This window comes from Chlorocebus sabaeus, chromosome 3 (genome assembly GCF_047675955.1).
Source record: "Chlorocebus sabaeus isolate Y175 chromosome 3, mChlSab1.0.hap1, whole genome shotgun sequence".
Taxonomy (NCBI): Eukaryota; Metazoa; Chordata; class Mammalia; order Primates; family Cercopithecidae; genus Chlorocebus; species Chlorocebus sabaeus.
The window spans coordinates 77,844,448-77,864,540 of NC_132906.1; the positions used below are offsets into that span (position 1 = coordinate 77,844,448).

The following is a 20,093-nucleotide window of genomic DNA, read 5'->3' on the forward strand; positions in this document are numbered from 1 at the left end:
TCGTTTGGATTGGAATCAGGGGTTTAGTAAATGATGTAAATAAATAATAATCTTACTTAACTAAGCTAAATAACAGTATGTCTTTAGTTTACTTGAGTTAGAAATATGCTTTCCATATTATTCTTCCTGGTTTTACCTTTTTTAAATAAGCAATTAAAAATGATGGCAGGTACATAATAAAGAATGAATAGGTTTAGGTTAGTGAATAATGGAACATGGACATTTATTAATTTGGGGCTTAGAATTATCAGGAAACATATCGGGATATCACTCAATAGAAGGGAAGTAAGGTAAGACTGTTATTTGAGGATGCCTCTGAGATCTTGAAAAATCAAGGGAAATTCTTCAGATCTTTGCATGTCTCCGTTTTAATAGCTTTTGAGAGGAAGAAACTGACATTGAAGCAATACGAAAATATTGGCAAATTCCTTTGAATGTAGGGGTAACACAGGTGTCCTTAGGAAATGATCAGTTATATTTTGCTAGAACTTTAGCTATGTGAGGGCAGAGACCTGTGGCTGTTATATTAACTGATGCATTCCTGGTGCTTGTGCTGGCACTCATGTTTGCTGAATGAATGAAGGTAATTTATTTATTATACAATGAAGTCATAGTGGAGAGTAGGGAATTTAGAATTAGTCCTGCCTTTGAGTCTGGCTTTGTGCAGTTATTCTATTTTTTTTTTTTTTTTTTTTTTTGAGATGGAGTCTCGCTCTGTAGCCCAGGTTGGAGTGCAGTGCCGTGATCTCCGCTCACTGCAACTTCCGCCTTCCGGGTCCCAGTTCAAGCAATTCTCCTGCCTCAGCCTTCCGAGTAGCTGGGATTACAGGAACTGTGCCACCATGCCCAGCTAATTTTTGTATTTTTAGTAGAGACAGGGTTTCACCATGTTGGCCAGGCTGGTCTTGAACTCCTGACCTCGTGATCCGCCTGCCTCGGCCTGCCAAAGTGCTGGTATTACAGGCGTGAGCCACCGTGCCTGGCCAGTTATTCTATATTTTGTTTTTAATTCTGGTAAAAGATACAATATAAAATTTACCATCTTAACCATTTTTACATGTATAATTTAGTAGAGTTAAATATGCTCACATTGCTGTGAAAAAGATCTTCAGAACTTTTTCATTTTTCTAATCTGATCTCTGTACCCATTAAACAGCCGCTCCTTTTTACCTCTCCCTTAACCCTTGGGAACCACCGTCCTGCTTTCTGTCACTATGAATTTGACTATTCTAGATCCTCATATAATTGGAATCATATACTATTTGTCTTATTGTGCCTGGCATGTTTCACTTAGCATAGTATCCTCCAGGTTCATCCATGTTGTGGCATGTGACAGGATTTCTTTTTCTTTTAAGGCTGAATAGTATTCCATTGTATGGATATCCCACATTTTGTTTATTAATTCATCCACTGATGAACATTTGTGTTGTTTCTGCCTTCTGGCTATTGGAATGGTGTTGCTATGGATATGGGTGTGCAAATATCTCTTTGAGACCCTGGTTTCAATTCTTTTGGATATCTACCTAGAAGTGGGATTGCAAAATCATATGCTAGTTGTTTTTTAATTTTTGAGGAGCCTGCATGCTGGTTTCTGTCATGGTTACACCATTTTACAATTTTACTAGCAGTGTATAAAGATTCTGATTCTTTCACATCCTCATCAACACTTTTTTTTTTTTTTTTTTTTTTTTGAGACAGAGTCTTGCTCTGTCAGGCAGGCTGGAGTGCAGTGGTGCAATATGAGCTCACTGCAATCTCCACCTCCTGGGTTCAGGTGATTCTCCTGCCTCAGCCTCCTGAGTAGCTGGGATTACAGGTGTGTGCCACCACACCTGGCTTTTTATTTTTATTTATTTTTATTTTTAGTGGAGACAGGGTTTTCACCATGTTGACCAAGCTGGTCTCAAACTCCTGACCTCAAGTGATCCACCCGCCTCAGCCTCCCAAAGTGGTGGGATTATAGGTGTGAGCTACCGTGCTCAGCTGGTCAACATTTTAGATTTTCTCTTTTTTTGATAGTAGCCATCTTAATGGGCTTGAAGGTGGTACCTGGGTTTGGTTTTGATTTTGATTTGTATTTCCCTAATGATTAGTGATGTTGAGCATCTTTTCATATGCTTGTTGGCCATTTGTATATTTTCTTTGGACTATGCCATTTATTTTTGCTATATGGTTTCAATCAAGTCATTTGATTTGTTACTTTTTACTCTACTTATCTGTAAAATAGGAATAAGAACAGTACTTATCTCCTAGAATTGTGGTGGCTATTGAATAAGATGATGCTCAGAAAATGTTCAGCTGTATCTAAATCAGTGGTTTCCACTGTACTCATTTTCAGGTTGTTTGGAACTTACATTGACTTTTCTGTACAAACAATATTGTGTGGGATACGTAGCTAGCTAGGACTAACCTGTGACTGCTGCATGAACTCCCTTTGACACAGCAGATATTGTAGTGTTACTAGTAATATCAATAATTCTGTGAATAGGGCCAAGTAGAGTGCTTTCTCTGGATGAAGGCTGGCCTGGGCAAAATTGTGAAAGAGATAAAGTTTATCTTTTGATTCCCTAGGGTGTTGTCCTGTTCGCAGATTCTTGTGCCCTCTTGCTTATCCTGGGACTCCACCCTGTCATACTACCTAGGCCCGCCCTATCCCGCAGAAGTATTCTGTGTTCAAAATTTATACCGGCTGGGCATGGTGACTCACACCTGTAATCCCAGAATTTGGGAGGCTGAGGCAGGTGGATCACGTGAGGTCAGGAGTTCGAGACCAGCCTGGTCAACATGGTGAAACCTCATCTCTACTAAAAATACAAAAATTAGCCCGGTATGGTGGTGTGCGCCTGTAATCCCAGCTACTCGGGAGCCTGAGGCAGGAGAATCACTTAAACCCCAGGAATTGGAAGTTGCAGTGAGCTGAGATCAGGCCATTGCATTCCAGCCTGGGCAACATGAGCAAAACTCAGTCTCAAAAAAATATATATATACACACATATATATATACACACACACACACCCCACCTCTGTGTATCAGCAGTATCAGCCCCCAGCCCAGCTGCATTTTAGTAAGAGTGGTCAAATTTAAGATATTTGTTAAAAACACTGCTTGGTTTCTATTCCTTATGAGATAAACATTTTTAACCCAAAGGAGTCTGAATAGTGGAACTTGAGGCAAGTGCTTGTGCCATCAGGTCAGGCAGCCTACGAGGGAGGTACTGGGGCCACAGGCCTGCCTCCTGGGCATGTAGGAGACCATTCCCTCTAGCAGATCAGATTTCTCTTGACTGATGCTTTTTTTCAGGGTTGTTAACCAGGGGTTCCTGGCTTCTGTTTATGTGGAGGAGAGGGGAAGAGATTGGTCTTTGTTGGAAGATGCTGATTGTATTTAAGATCATAACTAAATGTGACTTTATAAGTTGGAGGCTGCTTATATTATTGCCATTCTTTATACAGCATTATAATAACCATGAACACATGTAATCAGAATCTAGAAAGCAGATGCTTCTGAAACTTCCACCTCTTGAAATAAGTGCATCTACTTTAGCTCAGCTAATTAGGTGGAAGCAGGTGGTTAGAATAAATGGCTAGTCCTTTGCAAAAACAGTTAGTGGGATATGGCACGTAGGTTGATGAAGTCCTTTGGCTGCACATTTCCTGAACTGTAAAGTCGTGCTTGCAGTTTTTATTCACACTCAGGCCTCTTAGCCACAGCAGCAGACTTCTCATTTCTTTTGAAAAGTGTGTGGTTACAAGGAACACTACATAGCTACCTGCTAGTTTGGGATTAGCACATTTGCTGACCATATCAGTTGGGTAAAACATTGTACTCCCTCTGGTGCCAACTCTGTGAACCCATGAGCATAATATGTAGGTGAAGAAGTAGGAAACTGTTACAATAGTCAAACAATATTATTCAGAAAAAGACAAGATGGATTTCCGAATTATGAAAAGCTTAAAGTGTGGAAGTAAAAAGTGCTAAGGAAAAAAAGTTCAAGGTCACTGCAGGTGCATAGCTGGGACAGATGCTTAGAAGGCTGTGGAGGGGTCCTTTGCCCTCTCCCAACAGTGACAAGACACATTTGATTTAGTGCAGAGGGTAGGTTTGGATAGAGAAACCTATATGAAACCTATATGAAACAGTCAAAGATGTGTTATCATTTTGGCTTTTTGTTAATTGACAAGACTGTAATTTCCTGTGACTAATGAGTGTGATCTCAAGTATGCTTCTTTAAGAAAGGAAAAAAAAAAAAAAAAAAAAAAACCCAAGATTTTTCATCGTCTTAAATAGAAACAGACTAAGTATATGAACGAAGGCCTATATTTGTATCTGCCTACTCCAGTGCTTTGAATAGAGTTGGTGATATTTCTTAACTGTTGATAAAGTACAGCACAAGATTTAAAATCTCATAATTCAACAGAACTGCAATTATTTTATTTGTATTTTATGTTAGCACTTTTATCTCTTTTCCCCTATAAAAATGTTAATAGTCCCTCATGTATAATAGATGCTAAAAATAAAGTCAACAAAACAGACGTATAGAGCATGTTAGTGTATGAGATTCAGTTAGTGTGCAGAACAAATTTTGGCCCCTGTGTATAGAATTAAACATAGTATCTCTCTTCATTGTTTAAATTGGCCTAAAATATAATGGCTAGACTTGCCCTCAGATTTGATGTTAGAATGTGATCTACTGTAGGAAGTAGTTACCTCAGTGGGAGAAGCTGACTTTAAATTGTTCAGCCCTCTTCACTGAGCTCACAGCTCTCATACACTTCTGGGCTCATCATGAGGCTGTATCCTGAGGTTCTTAAATGTAAGATCTTTCCCTTTGTTGTCTTAAGGATGAATATGCATAAAACATAGTGGTAGGAAACTTTTTATTTTCATTGTTTATATTATGACAGTCTCACAGCAGGTAAACACTCCCCCCAACATTTTATGAGAAATTTCAAATAAAGAGAAAAGTTGAAAGAATTTCACAATGAACACCCATATCCTCACCATACAGATACTGAAATTAACAGTTTACAATGCCTTATCACATGTATCTGTCTCTCTAGCCCTCCATTTATCCATCAGTTCATCTTTTTATGATGCATTTAAAAAAGGGTATTTGGTTTACTTTTCCCCCAAATACTTCAACTTGTGTATCATTAACTTGAATTTGTTTACTGTCCTCCATTTTTTTCTTTCTTTAGGGATAATTTTAGATACAGTAAAATGCACAAGTCTTAGGGATACCATTCCTAAGGTCTGATACCCATGCGACATGTTAAAGCAAGAAATCATTCATGACACTTGTTAAAGACAGTAAGTCAGATTTTATTCAAGGGGGACTGTGGGGCAGGTAGAGGGGCCACTGCAATGGGGTCTCACACTGGGGAGAGAGATTGGGTTTGACTCTGACTCCAGCAAGGACAAATGGGGATTTATAGCCAAGGAGCAGAGTTGGGGTCAGTGGGTGGGATTCCTGCTAGTTAAGGTCAACAGACGATGTGTTGAAGGCAGGCCAGGGTCATATGGAGAGTGGAGGGTGAGAAGTGTGACACATACTGGTGGGGAGGGGTTTCCCTACACTGATGTAGCAGGATTCTTGCTCAAGCTGGATTCCACAGGCACAGGGAGGGAAGTCTAGGGTCTGGATCTGGTCAGAAAGAGGACTCAGAGGAGCTGACCAAATTTCTGGTCAAAGGAGACAATCTTTGTTTAACCCAACTCCTGTCAAGATATAGGACATTATATTACCCTCTTGTCTCTTACCAGTCAGTCCCCATCCCATCCCCCACAGGCAACTCTGTTCTGATTTTCTCCATCATGGATTAGCTTGGCCAGTTCCAGATCTTCATATAAATACAGCCATGTATAGTATGTCCTCTTTTGTAGAAAGCTTCATTCCTTCAGCATGTTTTTGAGATTTATTTATGTTATTACATGCTTTGGTAGTTGATTCTTTCTTATTGATCAAGAGCAGAAGTTGGCAAACTTTTCCTACAAAGAGCCAAATAGTAGAGACCCTGCGCACCATGTGGTGTCTGTTGCAACTACTCAGCTCTGCCATTGCAGTGCAAATGTGACCATAGATAATATGCAAATGTGACCATAGATAATATGCAAATGTGACCATAGATAATATGCAAATGAATAGGCATGGTTGTGTTCCAGTAAAACTTCATTTTGAAAAACAGGTGGTGGGCTGGTAGCACTGTTATCACTTTTCCACTATAAAAAAGCAGAAAAGTATTCAGTATTTTACCAATAATCCTATCTTTGATGAAGGATATTTCATTTCATGCATATATCACACTTTATCTACTGTCATATTACCAGACACTTCAGCTGACTTTTTTAGTTATTTTTAAAAAAGCTGCTACGAACATCATTCTAACGGGCTTTTTTTAGACATGTGTTTTTGTTTATCTGCAAGCGGAGATGCTGTCATAGTGTAAGGTGCTTGCTTAGTTTTAAAAGAAACTGCCAGACTCTTTCTAAGGTAATGTATAATTTATACTCCTACAATAAAGTACAAGAGTTCCAGTTGCTCCACATCCTTGCAAAGATTTTGTGTTGTCACTCTTTTTAGTTTTATCCATTTCAGTGTGTGTTAGTATCGATTGTGGTTTTAATGTGTGTTTCCTTTTTGACTAAGGTTGTTGAATAATTTCATGTGTTGTTTCTGTGTTTAAATATCTTACTTTGTGAAGTAAGCATTCTCTACATGCTTACCCACTTAAAAATATTTGCTGTTTCGTTTTGTTTCAGAGTTGAACTTATTTATATATTTATGTTTTCCCCTTTATTCCATTAATGTGGTAAATTAAACTGACATTTCTAAAGTTAAGTCAACCTTTAATTATTGGGACAAACTCTTCTTGGACAGGGATTTAGATATTGCTGGATTGGATTTGCTAACATTTTAAGAAGTGTGCATCTGTGTTCATGAGGGATAATTGTTCTGTAACTTTTTTTGGTAATGTCTTTGTCAGAGTTTAGTGTTAAAGGTGTACTGGACTCAACCAGTTCAAAATTGTTCCTTCCTCCTCTATTTTCTGAAAGTCATGTAAGATTGGTATCATCTTTTCTTTAAAGTTTGGGAGAATTCACCAGTAAAACCATCTTGGTCTTGGAAGTCGTTTTTGATTTTTTTTTTTGGTAGGATGGGTTTTTTTTTTTGAGACAAAGTCTGGCTCTGTCATCCAAGCTGGAGTGCAGTGGCGCGATACCAGCTCACTGCAACCTCCACCTTCCCGGGTTCACACCATTCTCCTGCCTCAGCCTCCCGAGTAGCTGGGACTACAGGCGCCGCCATCACGCCCGGCTAATTTTTTTGCATTTTTAGTAGAGACGGGGTTTCACCGTGTTTGCCAGGATGGTCTCGATCTCCTGACCCTGTGATCCGCCCGCCTCGGCCTCCCAAAGTGCTGGGATTACAGGCGTGAGCCACCGCGCCCGGCTGGTAGGATGGTTTTTTATGACAAATTTAGCTTTTTTAAATTTTGTTTTTGCTTTTTTTGAGACAAGGTCTTGCTGTGTCACCCAGGCTGGAATGTAGTGGCACAGTTATGACTCACTGCAGCCTTGACCTCCCAGGCTCAAGTGATCCTCCCACCTCAGCCTCCCGAGTAGCTGGGACTACAGGGTCATCTCACCACACCTGGCTAGTTTTTGTATTTTTTGTAGAGATGGTGTTTTGCCATGCTGCCCAGGCTAGTCTCAAACTCCTGGGATCAAGTGATCTGCCCACCTTGGCCTCCCAAAGTGCTGGGACTACAGGCGTTAGTCCCTGCAACTGGCCTTATTTAGTTTTATTCAGTATAAGGTTATTAATATTTTCTGTTTCATCTGTTAGTTTTTATAAGTTACATCTTCTAAGGAATGTTTCCATTTCTTGACATTGCTGAATTTGTTGGCATGAAGTTCATAATATCTTATTATTTAATGTCTATAAGATCTGTAAGATGATTCCTGCTTTGTTTCTAATATTAATAATTTGTATTTTCTTTTTTCCTGTTGATCATTGTAGACAGAGTTTGGTCAATTTTGTTGGTCTTTTTAAGGAACCAACTTCGGGATTTGTTAATGGTTTCTGTGGTTTTTCTTTATTACTTTATCGATTTCTGCTCTTTAGTTCCTTAGACTTACTTTGGTTGTACTTTGTGCTTTTGCTAGAACGTTCATTGATTTTAGGCCTTTCTTTCTTTTTAAATACAAGCATTTAAAGTTGCACCTTTCACGTTTTGTTTTACTTTCATTATAACTTGGCTTGAAGTGTATTGTAATTTCCCTTCTGACTTCTGTGATGCATGGATTATGTATAGGTGTTCTAATTTTCAAATACTTGATGGTTTCTTAGGTACTTTATTATTTATTTTGAATTTAATTCCATTGTGGTCAGAGAACATACTAGGTGTGATTTCCTTCCTTTTAAATTTATTTAGGCTTGTTTTGTGGTCCAGCATGGTATCTACCTTGATATATTCTATGTACACTTGAAAATAAGGTGTATTCTGCAATTGCTGGGTGTAATATTTGTTAGTTTTTCCATCAGGTATGAGGTGAGAGTTGTTAAGATCTTTATCTGTTGTGGAAATTGTGAACTTTCCTGTTTCTCTTTAATATTGTCAATATTTCCTTCATGCATTTTGAAGCTCTGCTATTAGCCTACATATTTATGACTGTTAAGTGTTCTCCTGACGAATTTTTACTTTTATTTTTACCCGGTGTTCCTGTGTATCACTGGCAATACTCTTTTTCTTGAAGTTTTATATGATATTAATAGAACCACCTCTGCCTTCTTGATCTTACTGCTTGCATGGTGTATCTGTCTTCATCCATTTACTTTCAATGTCTTTGTGCCTTTTAAGTGTGTCTCTTATAGACATCATGTAGTTGGAACTTGCTTTGTTTCTATCAATTTTGATAATTATAATCTCCTTTGTTTGAAGTGTTTACTTGATCAGTGTTAATGTGATTATTGATATGGTTGTATGTAGGTCCGCCATTTTACTATTGTTTTCTTTTTGTCCTTTTGTTTTTGAATTTTTTGTTCCTCTGTTTCTGTTGTCATTTAGATTATTTGAATATTTCTAGTATCCCCTCTGGAGTGCAGCAGTTTTTCACAGGCGTGATTATATTGCATTGTAGTCTTAACCTCCTGACCTCAAGCCGTCCTCCTGCCTCAGCCTCCCAAGTAGCTGGGACTATAGGTGCATGTCCTGCACCTGACTGTAACCACTTTTTAAATAAATTTCTAATATTAGTTTAATAGTTTCTAATTATTAGCTACCACTATAACTGAAATTAAAATATGTCTTCCTCTAGCTCTTCAATTTTAGGCAGTATCCCTTGTCTGCCTGTTACAGAAGAGGAAGAACAAGTAGACCTCACTAGTTCCTTCTGTTCTTTCTCAATTTTAGTTGAGTATTTGATCTTTTGGTTATATTTACAGCTTTAATGTAATATAAATAAATTTTAATATGCCCAAGTTTCTTTCTTGCTGTGTCACCTTTAGATAGCATCTCGATCGTATACTACTGATAATAAGGAAATGAGTATATTTCCATCTTATCTTTCAACTACATTTTAAGTATGTGTTAGTATACTTTTATAATGTTTGTAGTATTTAGATTATTTCCTCTAACTATAATTGTGGATAGTAAGGAAATGAAAGCCATTTAGTAGACTAATGTATAGCTGCAGTCTCAAGTCATGTGTTTGAATCCTTAGAGAAGGAGATGTAATCATTTCACCAACCAGTGTCAGATGCATGGAGTCACTTGTTCACGCACGGCCACACTTTTAGTATGCTTCTCATTTGGCACAGGATTTTCTGGTAAGCTTTACCCCGAGTTAGAGTTACTGTTTCTCTGCCAGAAGAAACCTATGCCTCTGTCTTACTAAGAACATCTTGAGATTTTTAATGACACAGTTTGTATGAATGAGATCTGCTCTCTGTGAAGATACTTTTTTTTTTTTGCTTTTTTTTCCTTTTCACTTTTTTTTTCTCTTCACTCTGAAGATATTCTTTAGCCCTATAACTCCTGGCTGTGCCTGGCCTGCCGCACATCTTTTGCCCCAGAACTCCTTTCACTGCCTTTCTGGGTTTTTCTGTCTTCATTTTAAAAATTTAATCATGTCTTTATCTTTCTTGGATTCTTTTTTTATTTTGCTTAAAGTGCATCTTCAGAAAGTGATATGAATGCGTCTGATGCCAGAAGGGAATATTGTAGCTTCTCAGAAATTCAGAGGAAAAATGATTTTTAACACAGACTTCTATGTATAGTAAACTATTAATTAGGGTAAGAATTCAGTGCAATTGTTTAGAAGTTTTCTTTTTTCAGTGTTCTGGAGACACTGGAATCACCTGTGCTGTAAAAGTTTGGAACAATCTCTGGAAAGACTGCTGCTTTACTGGGAGGTGACTTAGTGACAGCTTTCTCTGTGAAAATGTTTTGTTTGGGCTTTGCTTTTTGAGCCAATGAAATTCTTTTAAATAGGTTAAGCAAATTTGCATTTATCGATATGACAGATTTACTTAATTCAAAATTCACAAGAGACAAAGTAGGACATTAAATTATAATAAAAGGGTTCATTCATTGAGAATCTATGAATATATCTGACATCAGTTTTCCCAAACACATAAAGCAAATATTGACAGAATTGAAGCAAAAAATAGACAGCAGTATAATAATGGCAGGATACTTCAGTATCCCACTTTTAGTAATGAATAATAAAGCAAGATAGAATATTAATAAGGGAACAAAAAACTTGAATGCACCATAAAACAATTACACCTAACAAATGTATACAGACAGCAGAGCACACATTCTTTTCAGTAGCTCATGAAACATTTTCCTAGATAGACCATGTGTGACACCACAAGTCTTAACAAATTTTTTGAAATTGAAATTTTACAGACTATGATTGATGGCCCAAATGGAATAAAACTAGAAATCAGTAACAGAAGGAAAACTGAAAAATTCACAAAATATGAAAATCAGACACCACACTCTTGAGCATGCTCTTGTTGAAGGGTCGGAAGACATACCATTGTGAAGATGGCCGTGCTGCCCACAGTGAGCCACACGTGCAGCACGCCTTTCAATTCCCAATGTTACTTTTCTGAAAATAGAAAAAAACCCACAAAATTACATGAAATCTCAAGGGACCATGAAAAGTCTGACAATCTTAAAAGAAGAAAAACATTGGAGGCATTACACATAATGTCTGAACACCAAACAAAGCTACAGTAACCAAAGCAGTTTGGCATGGGTATAAAGGCAGGACATCAAAGCAGTGAAGCAGAATGCAGCACAGATCTCATCTCTTGCATACATGCTCAAGTGAGTTATTTGCACACCGTTTATTGAAGCATTATCCACAAAAGCCAATAGGTGAAAGCACTTTAAACTTCCTTTACCAAATGAGTGGATACATATAACTTGGAATACAAAAAAATGGAATACTACTCAGCTTTTAAAACGCAGGAAGGTTTCTAATATCTACCATTTGTCCTCAAGACAAATTTGAGGACATTATGCTAAATTTAATAACCCAGCCACACACAGAAAAATACTGTATGAATCTACTTACATGGAGTATCTAAAGTAGTTAACACCCTTAAAAAGAGAAAATAGAATGTTGTTTGTACAGTAAAAACGTTGAATTGAAAAACACCAAAATGTGTGCCCTTTATGAATGTGTAGTCATAGTTGAGATTTGTAGGTATCTAGAATTATTTTTTAGTAATGTGTTGAGTATTTTTTGTGAAATTTTTTTCTGCCAATGTATATTCCTGTGTCTCATGTTTTACGATAGGCTATGTCACATTGTGTTGTTTTTATTTATGTATTATAATTTTGTATGCCAATATTCGACTCTGTAAACATTAAGACAGTGTTTGGACAGAAGTCAGATATGGATCAGTCGTACATCTGTTGCCAATATAATTATTTCCATTTTTGTTTTCCTGTATAACTATTACCCCTATTTTATGACCTGTATATCTGCTTTTTTTTGGTTGGTGGTCAGTGGTTTTATTTTTAATTGTAAAAAATACATAATGAAATTTATAATCTTTAATATTTTCAATTATATAGTTAAGTATATTGAAATTGTTAGCAACATAGCTCTAGAACATTTTTATTTTTATAAAAGTAATATGCAATACACATGAATCTCAGGCTTTTAAAACTCTCTATTTCGTTTTGTTAGATCCTTCATTTTTCTCTTCTCCCTTGTCCTCCTCCTTGTTTTGTCTTCATGTCTACGAGAGTTTTGATTTGTTCTTATTTTTCTTGAGTCCTGATTGCTCACATTTTTACCTCCTCATCATCTTCTGGTCTCTTTCCTGAGTTCTGATTCTGCTTTGTGATTGCCCTTAATGGAAGTGATTAGATTAAGTTACATAATTGGTCTATGATGCTTGCCCAGAATTTTCTTTGGTTTTGTTTTTCTGATGGCTATTCAGAAAATAGTATTCTTTGGCTATTTTTTTCTGATGCATTAGATAAGATAAGTTCATTAGATAAGTTTTACATGTTCTTTTCCTGATTTGATTTTTAAATATCTTTTAAGTGATACTATGCCAGTTAAAAAAAAAGTTATTACTCATCATGAGTTGGAGTTCACTGCCCTAACTGACTGTGGTGCTAGTCCTCTGGATGTCAGTTTTGTTTCTTTGTTTTCTGCATGTAAGGCGTGCTGGGGCCAGGGCAGCCTTCTTAGTTAATAGTCGCAGCACTCTCTGCTTTCCTGTTTCCACAGACATTCTGCTTCCTGCTAAAATGATTTTGCGTCTAGCCCTGCCCTCTCTACTTCTCTGCACCAAACCATGGCCAGGAGGTCATCTGCCGCCAGCCCCACTCGCCCCTCTACCCTCTTCCTTTGCTACACTAAAGGGTGTATGTTTTGCACTTCAGGATGAGCCCCTCACCTTCAGGGAGCATAGAGTTGCTGTTCTCTGGGATGCGCCGCACAGGCTGTTTCGCTGTTGCCTCTCATTGTATTCTCTTCTTTACCTCTGTCTTGCCCCAGTAAGGCCTCTGCTTTATCTCCCCTATGTGCACTCTAGATTTCCTGGTTCTTGTAATATGCAAGGGATATAGTTTGTCACTTCGGGGTAAGCCCATACTCCTAGAAGGTATATTTTGTCAGCATTTTCTGTGATCTTTTACCATTTGGTTTTCTCACTATTTGCTTCCCTCCTCGTCTTAGGTTCACGTCTTAGGCTAATATTAGCACCTTTTAGCAGCCCTTGTCCAGTTTCTTTGTATTGTTTTGCTGAAAATGGAGTTTGGAGCTGCCCCATCCGTTTACCTTGTTTCTTTTGTGTACTATGCAGCAGGAGAATATTGGTGTTCCATGGGGCTTGTTTATACTGGAGGTCGGATGTACTATATTCTTTCAAAGGATCTCTTTGCATTGAGAGTAGACTTTTAGGGCAATCGCGTGGAAGCTGGGAACACCTGTTGGGAAACTGTTTTAATGATTCAGGTGAATGGTGGCCCGTGTCACAGTGCTAACTATGGAAATGCTGAGAAGTGGTTAAACGATGGCTATATTGTGAAGGAAAGCTGATTTGGAACTTGCTAATGGATTGGCAGGGTGAGAGGGAATCACTTGTAGCTGTGTGCACCTGTCTTTCAAATGCTGGTCTGTGCTGGGGAGCTCAGGGCAGGCCGTAAGTGAATAGGACCTGTTCACTGGAGAACGTCCCTGGTGGCACTTGCCCAGCTGCCCTGAAGAGCCCTGCTTCACTCATTTAACTGATCAGGGGGTCAGTAAAATGATCTATTTAACTTTGGTTTTCTGGGTGGGACCACTTTTTGTTTGTTCCAGGTTTGTTGTAGACGTGTGCGTGCCCTACAGGGGCGCTCCACAGGCACACCTTTCACTCTGCTTACAGTAGGGGTTAATGCTGCAGCTCCATATACAGGGGCCAGAGGCTGCCCAGCCATCCCGTAGTCATCTCACGGACTATCCTGACAGTTGCCTTATAGCTACTTCTGCTTGCCAAACTGAGGGTCCTTGGCCAAAGATAATGGCTTCCAGATCTGCCAGGGCCTCTTATAGTGTCTGCTTACATTATGGTTCTCTCTACTTAGGTTTATTACTAATGTGCTCCCACCTCCTATCTTCCAGAAATTTATCAAAGTTGCTGGTCTGCTGTTGTCTTCAGTGCTGCTATGGTTATATTACTTTTCGTCATTTCGGTGGCAAGGAGGGTAGGCAAACGTGTGTGCTTACGTCTCCCATCCTAAGCTAGTGATTGTTCCTTAGGAATGTGAAGGGAATATAGAAGAAAAGTAATTTGGGATAGATAAGATTTTTTAGATTCAGAGGTTAGAAAATGAATTGGCTAATATGTAACATGGTATTCTTTATCTAGGGCTGACATATGTCTGGCTTATTCTACTTTTCAGTTATGGTGATAGGATAAACATTGGATGGGGGTGTGTATGTTTTTATACTTTAAGTGCTGGGATACATGTGCAGAATGCACAAGTTTGTTACATAGGTATACACATGGCATGGTGATTTGCTGCACCCATCAACCCATCATCTACATTAGGTATTTCTCCTAATGCTATCCCTCCCCCAGCCTCCCACAGGCCCCAGTGTGTGATGTTCCCCTCCCTGTGTCCACGTGTTCTCATTGTTCAACTCCCACTTATGAGTGAGAACATGCGGTGTTTGGTTTTCTGTTCCTGTGTTAGTTTCTAGCTTCATCCATGTCCCTGCGAAGAACATGAACTCATCCTTTTTTATGGCTGCATAGTATTCCATGGTGTATATGTGCTACATTTTCTTTATCCAGTCTACCATTGATGGACATTTGGGTTGGTTCCAAGTCTTTGCTATTGTGAACAGCGCTGCAATAAACATACCTGTGCACGTGTCTTTATACTAGAATGATTTATAATCCTTTGGGTATGTACCCAGTAATGAGATTGCAGGGTCAAATGGTAATTCTAGTTCTAGATCCTTGGTGAATCACCACACTGTCTTCTACAATGGTTGAACTAACTTACTCTCCCACCAACAGTGTAAAAGCATTCCTATTTCTCCACATCCTCTCCAGCATCTGTTGTTTCCTGACTTTTTAATGATCACCATTCTAACTGGTGTGAGATAGTATCTCATTGTGGTTCTGATTTGCATTTCTCTAATGACCAGTGATGATGAGTTTTCTTTCATATGTCTGTTGGCTGCATAAATGTTTTCTTTTGAGAAGTGTCTGTTCATATCCTTTGCACACTTCTTGATAGGGTTGTTTTCTTATAAATTCGTTTAAGTTCCCTATAGATTCTGGATGTTAGCCCTTTGTCAGATGGTTGCCTGTTCGCTCTGATGATAGTTTCTTTTGCTGTGCAGAAGCTCTTTAATTAGATCCCATTTGTCAATTTTGGCTTTTGTTGCCATTGTTTTTGGTGTTTTAGTCATGAAGTCTTTGCCCATGCCTATGTCCTGAATGGTATTGCCTAGGTTTTCTTCTATGGTTTTTATGGTTTTATGTCTTACATTTAAGTCTTTAATCCACCTTGAGTTAATTTTTGCATAATGCGTAAGGGGTCTAGTTTCAGTTTTCCGCATATGGGTAGCCAGTTTTCCCAACACCATTTATTAAATAGGGAGTCCTTTCCCCATTGCTTGTTTTTGTCTATTGGGTTTTTTTTTTTTTTCCCCTTAGATTGTGGAGTCTGAGAAAGTGTAATTTAAAATGGTCTGTATAGGTATATCTGTGGGAAGTCTTACATTATCCATGCTTAGGTTTCTAATTAGTTATCTGCAATTATGTGAATATAGGAAACAACCTATAATTTTACATTTTTGTCTTATATTGGGGAAATGTGTTCACCTTAAATTCTAACACAAATACGATACAAAAGACTGCTTTAGGGAGATACCCTGAACATGTAAGAATGAAAACATATTTTAAATGTAGAGTCTGCACAAGTCGCAAAATTGTGTATATACTGAAACATTTTCCTGTTGTATTCCTTCAAGGTCTGTTTCGTTACTAAGCTGTGTGTTGTGCTATGGGTGTTAATTGTAAAGTTAAACCTTACTACTATTTATGATGGTTTTGTTTTTATACTAAATTGGGAGAAGTTTTTTACGTCCCGTGGGTTGGGCTGTAGGAACATTTAGTTTAATGATGCACTGATGCGAGAATTCACTTTAGGATGAAAGATGGAAGGGTCCCCTTCCCCAGTGCCACAGGGCCAAAGGTGGTGGCGGTTTGTTTTTCTATGCAGTGTGTAGCCTGTCAAAATTTGTTAGTCTTGTTGTAGGACTCTTTCCTTAGTTCAGCTAAAGACAGGGGGTCCATGTCACACAGCCACGAAAAATTCGGCTCACAGACAATTTGAAGAGGGCAAGATTTATTGGGTGAAAAGGAAACAGGGACTGTCTACAAGGCCAAAGTCCCAGCTAGTGTGCTTCCCACCTTGCAGATTGAATCCCAGGTTCCACCCAGGAAGAAGAGGGAGGGGCCAGGCTCCTCCCCACTGCAAATGGTGCGAACTTCCCAAGGCTCCACCCCAGTGCGCACTCCTCCCAGCGTGCAGAGCAGATGGAGGTTTTCCGGGAACCCCTTTGCATTTGGCTGTCTCAGTCTTACCCCAATATCTTTCTCATTTTAATCTGTCCAAGGTGCCTTACATTCCCTCTGTGTTTAGCTATTGCCAAGATGAGTGTTCAGATGTCTTTTCTCCTAGTGAAATGCATTTTCATAAAAACAAGAATTTGAACCCAGCAATCTATTATTGGAATTATCTATCCAGGGAGAATATTGAGAAAAATTTGAGTGGGGGCTTCCCTAGATCATCTCCAGATTTGGTGATCTGGTAAGAAGATACACAGGACTCAGCATATAGTTGTACTCAGGGCTTTCATTCCAGTGAAAAAGCAAAGTCAGCAAAGGGAAAAGGTATAAGGGGGAAAATCTGGAGGAAACCAGGCAGAAGATTCCAGGACTCCTCTCCCTGTGATATCACAAAGGACAAGCTTAGTTTTTCTAGCAATGAGAAATTCTACAATGTGTGAAATGTTGTCTACCAGGGAAGCTCCTTAGAGACACTGCACCCAGAATTTTTGTTGGGGACTAGTCACTAGACACCTTCTGCCTGGCCTGCACCAAAATCGCAGACTCCCAGAAGGAAAGATGTTTAGCATAAACTATATTTTTCATACAAACAGTTCAGCCATGAGTCATTCTTACCATGGAATGTTGGGAGCACTCCTGAAATCTGGCTTCCCAAACATCAGCAGTAAGCCAACCTTGTCAGCAGACTTTTCTAAGGATAGTAGTCTCAGGACTGCTGTGTTGACTTTTCTGCATGGTATTAGATACCCAGGTGCCTTGTATTTTCTAAGTATTTAAAATACTGTGTATTAGCTGGGCGTGGTGGTGCATGCCTGTAGTCCCAGCTACTTCATGGGCCTGAGGCAGGAGGATGGCTTGTGCCTGTGAGCTCGAAGTTGCAGTGAGCCAAAGTGAGAGAGACCCTGTCTCTTCATTTTTTTTTTTTTTTTTTAAATACTGTGTAATAAAACAAAAGATGTAATGTGGATAGTCCCCAGACTGCCTGTACTGGGACTGTATGTGTTTTGTATGTTGATTGACACTTAGGTTTGTAATAGTGTTAGAGCCTGTGGGTTACTGAGTCATTCAGATTGTGGACAGCTCCTTCCGTTCCCTTTCTTTCTATAATTCTTTTTTTCTAGCTTCCCATTGACCAAACACACCTCCTGATCCCTTTCTAAACATCTAATTCTTCTGCACTGTTGTCAGTCCATAACTGACCAGGCAGATTTGCTTGATCACTGTCTTTGTTACACAGGGAAGAATCACTTCAGTCTTAATGGCGGTAAGATTGCTCTGGATAAAGTGCTGACATTAACGTATTTACGCAGAGGGTATGGAGAGATCATGTGGGAGGGTGGACAAGTAAACAGCAGTACATTTTGTTGAATGAGAATAATAAACTACCTAAACTCAGTTTTAATTATTATGCCTTTTAAACCTTTTTTTTTTTTTTTTTGAGATGGAATCTCGCTTTGTCACCCAGGCTGGAGTGCAGTGGCGCGATGTCAGCCAGTGCAACCTCTGCCTCCCGGGTTCAAGCGATTCTCCCGCCTCAGCCTCCCAAGTAGCTGGGACTACAGGCATGTGCCACCATGCCCGGCTAATTTTTGTTTTTTTGTTTTTTAAGTAAAGACGGGGTTTCACTATGTTGGCCAGGCTGGTTTTGAACTCTTGACTTCATGATCCGCCCCCTTTGGCCTCCCAAAGTGATGAGATTACAGGCATGAGCCCCCGTGCCCGGCCTGTTTTAAATATTCTTGATCAAAGTTACTAACGGGTATCACTTGAGGTTTTTGGCAATAATGACCAAAGAGTGAAGGGGTTGGGGGATGATGACTTTAGCATCAATTTTACAGGGTAAGAAAAGGCAACAAATTATAATTTGCCTTAACAATATTATCTTTGACAGCGATTCAGGATTATGAAACTGCTCAGGAACACAATGAAAATGATCAGCAGATTCGAGAAGGTCTAGAGAAAGCACAAAGATTATTGAAACAGTCGCAGAAACGAGATTATTATAAAATCTTGGGAGTAAAAAGGTGAATTAATTTAAAATTTACTTTGCTATTTTTAATCAACTCTGTTTCAAAGCTAATCATTGCTCTTTTTCCTCTCTGATTCATTTACTTATGTAATTTCAGTCATATGGATTAAACCCTAACAATCTTTAACATTAGAAAGCTACTTTGAGTATTTTATAGGCAAGTTTCTTTGATAGAGACCAATAAAGCAACCACAGAGAATTAGTAGTTGGCAACAAAGATGACACTGTAGCATGAATGGGTCCTAGGCCTAGATTTTTTAAGAAGGGTAAAGGGGTAGGAGTGAGCTTTCTTTTGGTGGGGATGGAGGAGGAGATGGAAAAAGGAAGAAAAAGCCTTCTCTAGGCCTAAAAATAAAGTAGTACTTTCAGAATTAAGTCTGAAATTAAGATCTACCTTATATAAAAGTACATACTAAGTAAATGATAACACCCCTCAGTGGTTCGCTAAGTAAACCATCATCTTTCAAAATTTGGCATCTTTGTGCTTACTATTAAGTAAGCTAATGCAGAAGCATAATTGAAAGTGGCGGTCAGAGTCATATCTTTTTAATGCCAAGAATTGAATTTTGGTAACTTGCAAATTCAGAAAGTTAAAAAATTCATGGATGTACCTTTTTTAAAAAAGGGAAGATTCTAAAGATCAGAAGTGCTTTATTCTCAGTAATCTTAGTGAGTATCCAGGGCAGCCTGATGTCAGCTTTAATGATCATCCAGAACTGTATGCAGATCTTTGGTCTGTGATACCATTGGAACTACTTTATAGAACCAGTTTGTTAATTGCCAGTGGGATCTTAATTAGCTCTTCTGATTTTTATGATAGTATGTTAGACATTTCTCCACTAATTATTATTTTACCACCCCTCAGAAATGCCAAAAAGCAAGAAATCATTAAAGCATACCGAAAATTAGCACTGCAGTGGCACCCAGATAACTTCCAGAATGAAGAAGAAAAGAAAAAAGCTGAGAAAAAGTTCATTGACATAGCAGCTGCTAAAGAAGTCCTCTCTGATCCAGGTATTATTTGGTTTTATTCCTTTGACTTATCCTAGAGGTGGTGTTAGAAGCGAGGGTGGAACGTGCGGTGGGTTCTGCATGTGGGGCTGTATAGGCAGTGACGGGTCCTGAGCCCGGTTCCAGAGGTCCAGTTGTATGCCTGCCCTCCTCATTCAGCCCTCTTACGCTCCTGTTGCAGTGTACAGTGGAAAGATCATCAAATGTGGAATCAGAGGGCCTGAGTTTGAATCTTTTTCCTACTCAAACAAGTTATCAGAACTTTTTGGTCTCAGTTTTTTTCAATACTGAGCATAAGAGGATCTCTCAGGTTCCCTCTAACCTCAAAGGTCAATGATGAATTTTCTCCACCAAGCTCACAGGAGCTTGATGAGGAAACCAGCTTGCCAGGCTGGACTGCACTGAGTGGGAGAACAGCAGATGTCTGGCCTAGGGCCTGCTTTGCC

The 20,093-nt window shown here is 38.9% G+C and overlaps 1 protein-coding gene across 1 annotated transcript in view; it reads left to right on the forward strand.

Moving 5' to 3' along the window:
* DNAJC3 (DnaJ heat shock protein family (Hsp40) member C3) overlaps nucleotides 1-20,093 on the forward strand; it is a 107,662-nt gene that overhangs the window by 80,334 nt on the left and 7,235 nt on the right. Inside the window, exons 10-11 of the mRNA XM_007960704.3 lie at nucleotides 18,499-18,631; nucleotides 19,502-19,650. Of these exons, the coding sequence (XP_007958895.1) occupies nucleotides 18,499-18,631; nucleotides 19,502-19,650 (282 nt within the window). The remainder of the gene's footprint in view (nucleotides 1-18,498; nucleotides 18,632-19,501; nucleotides 19,651-20,093) is intronic.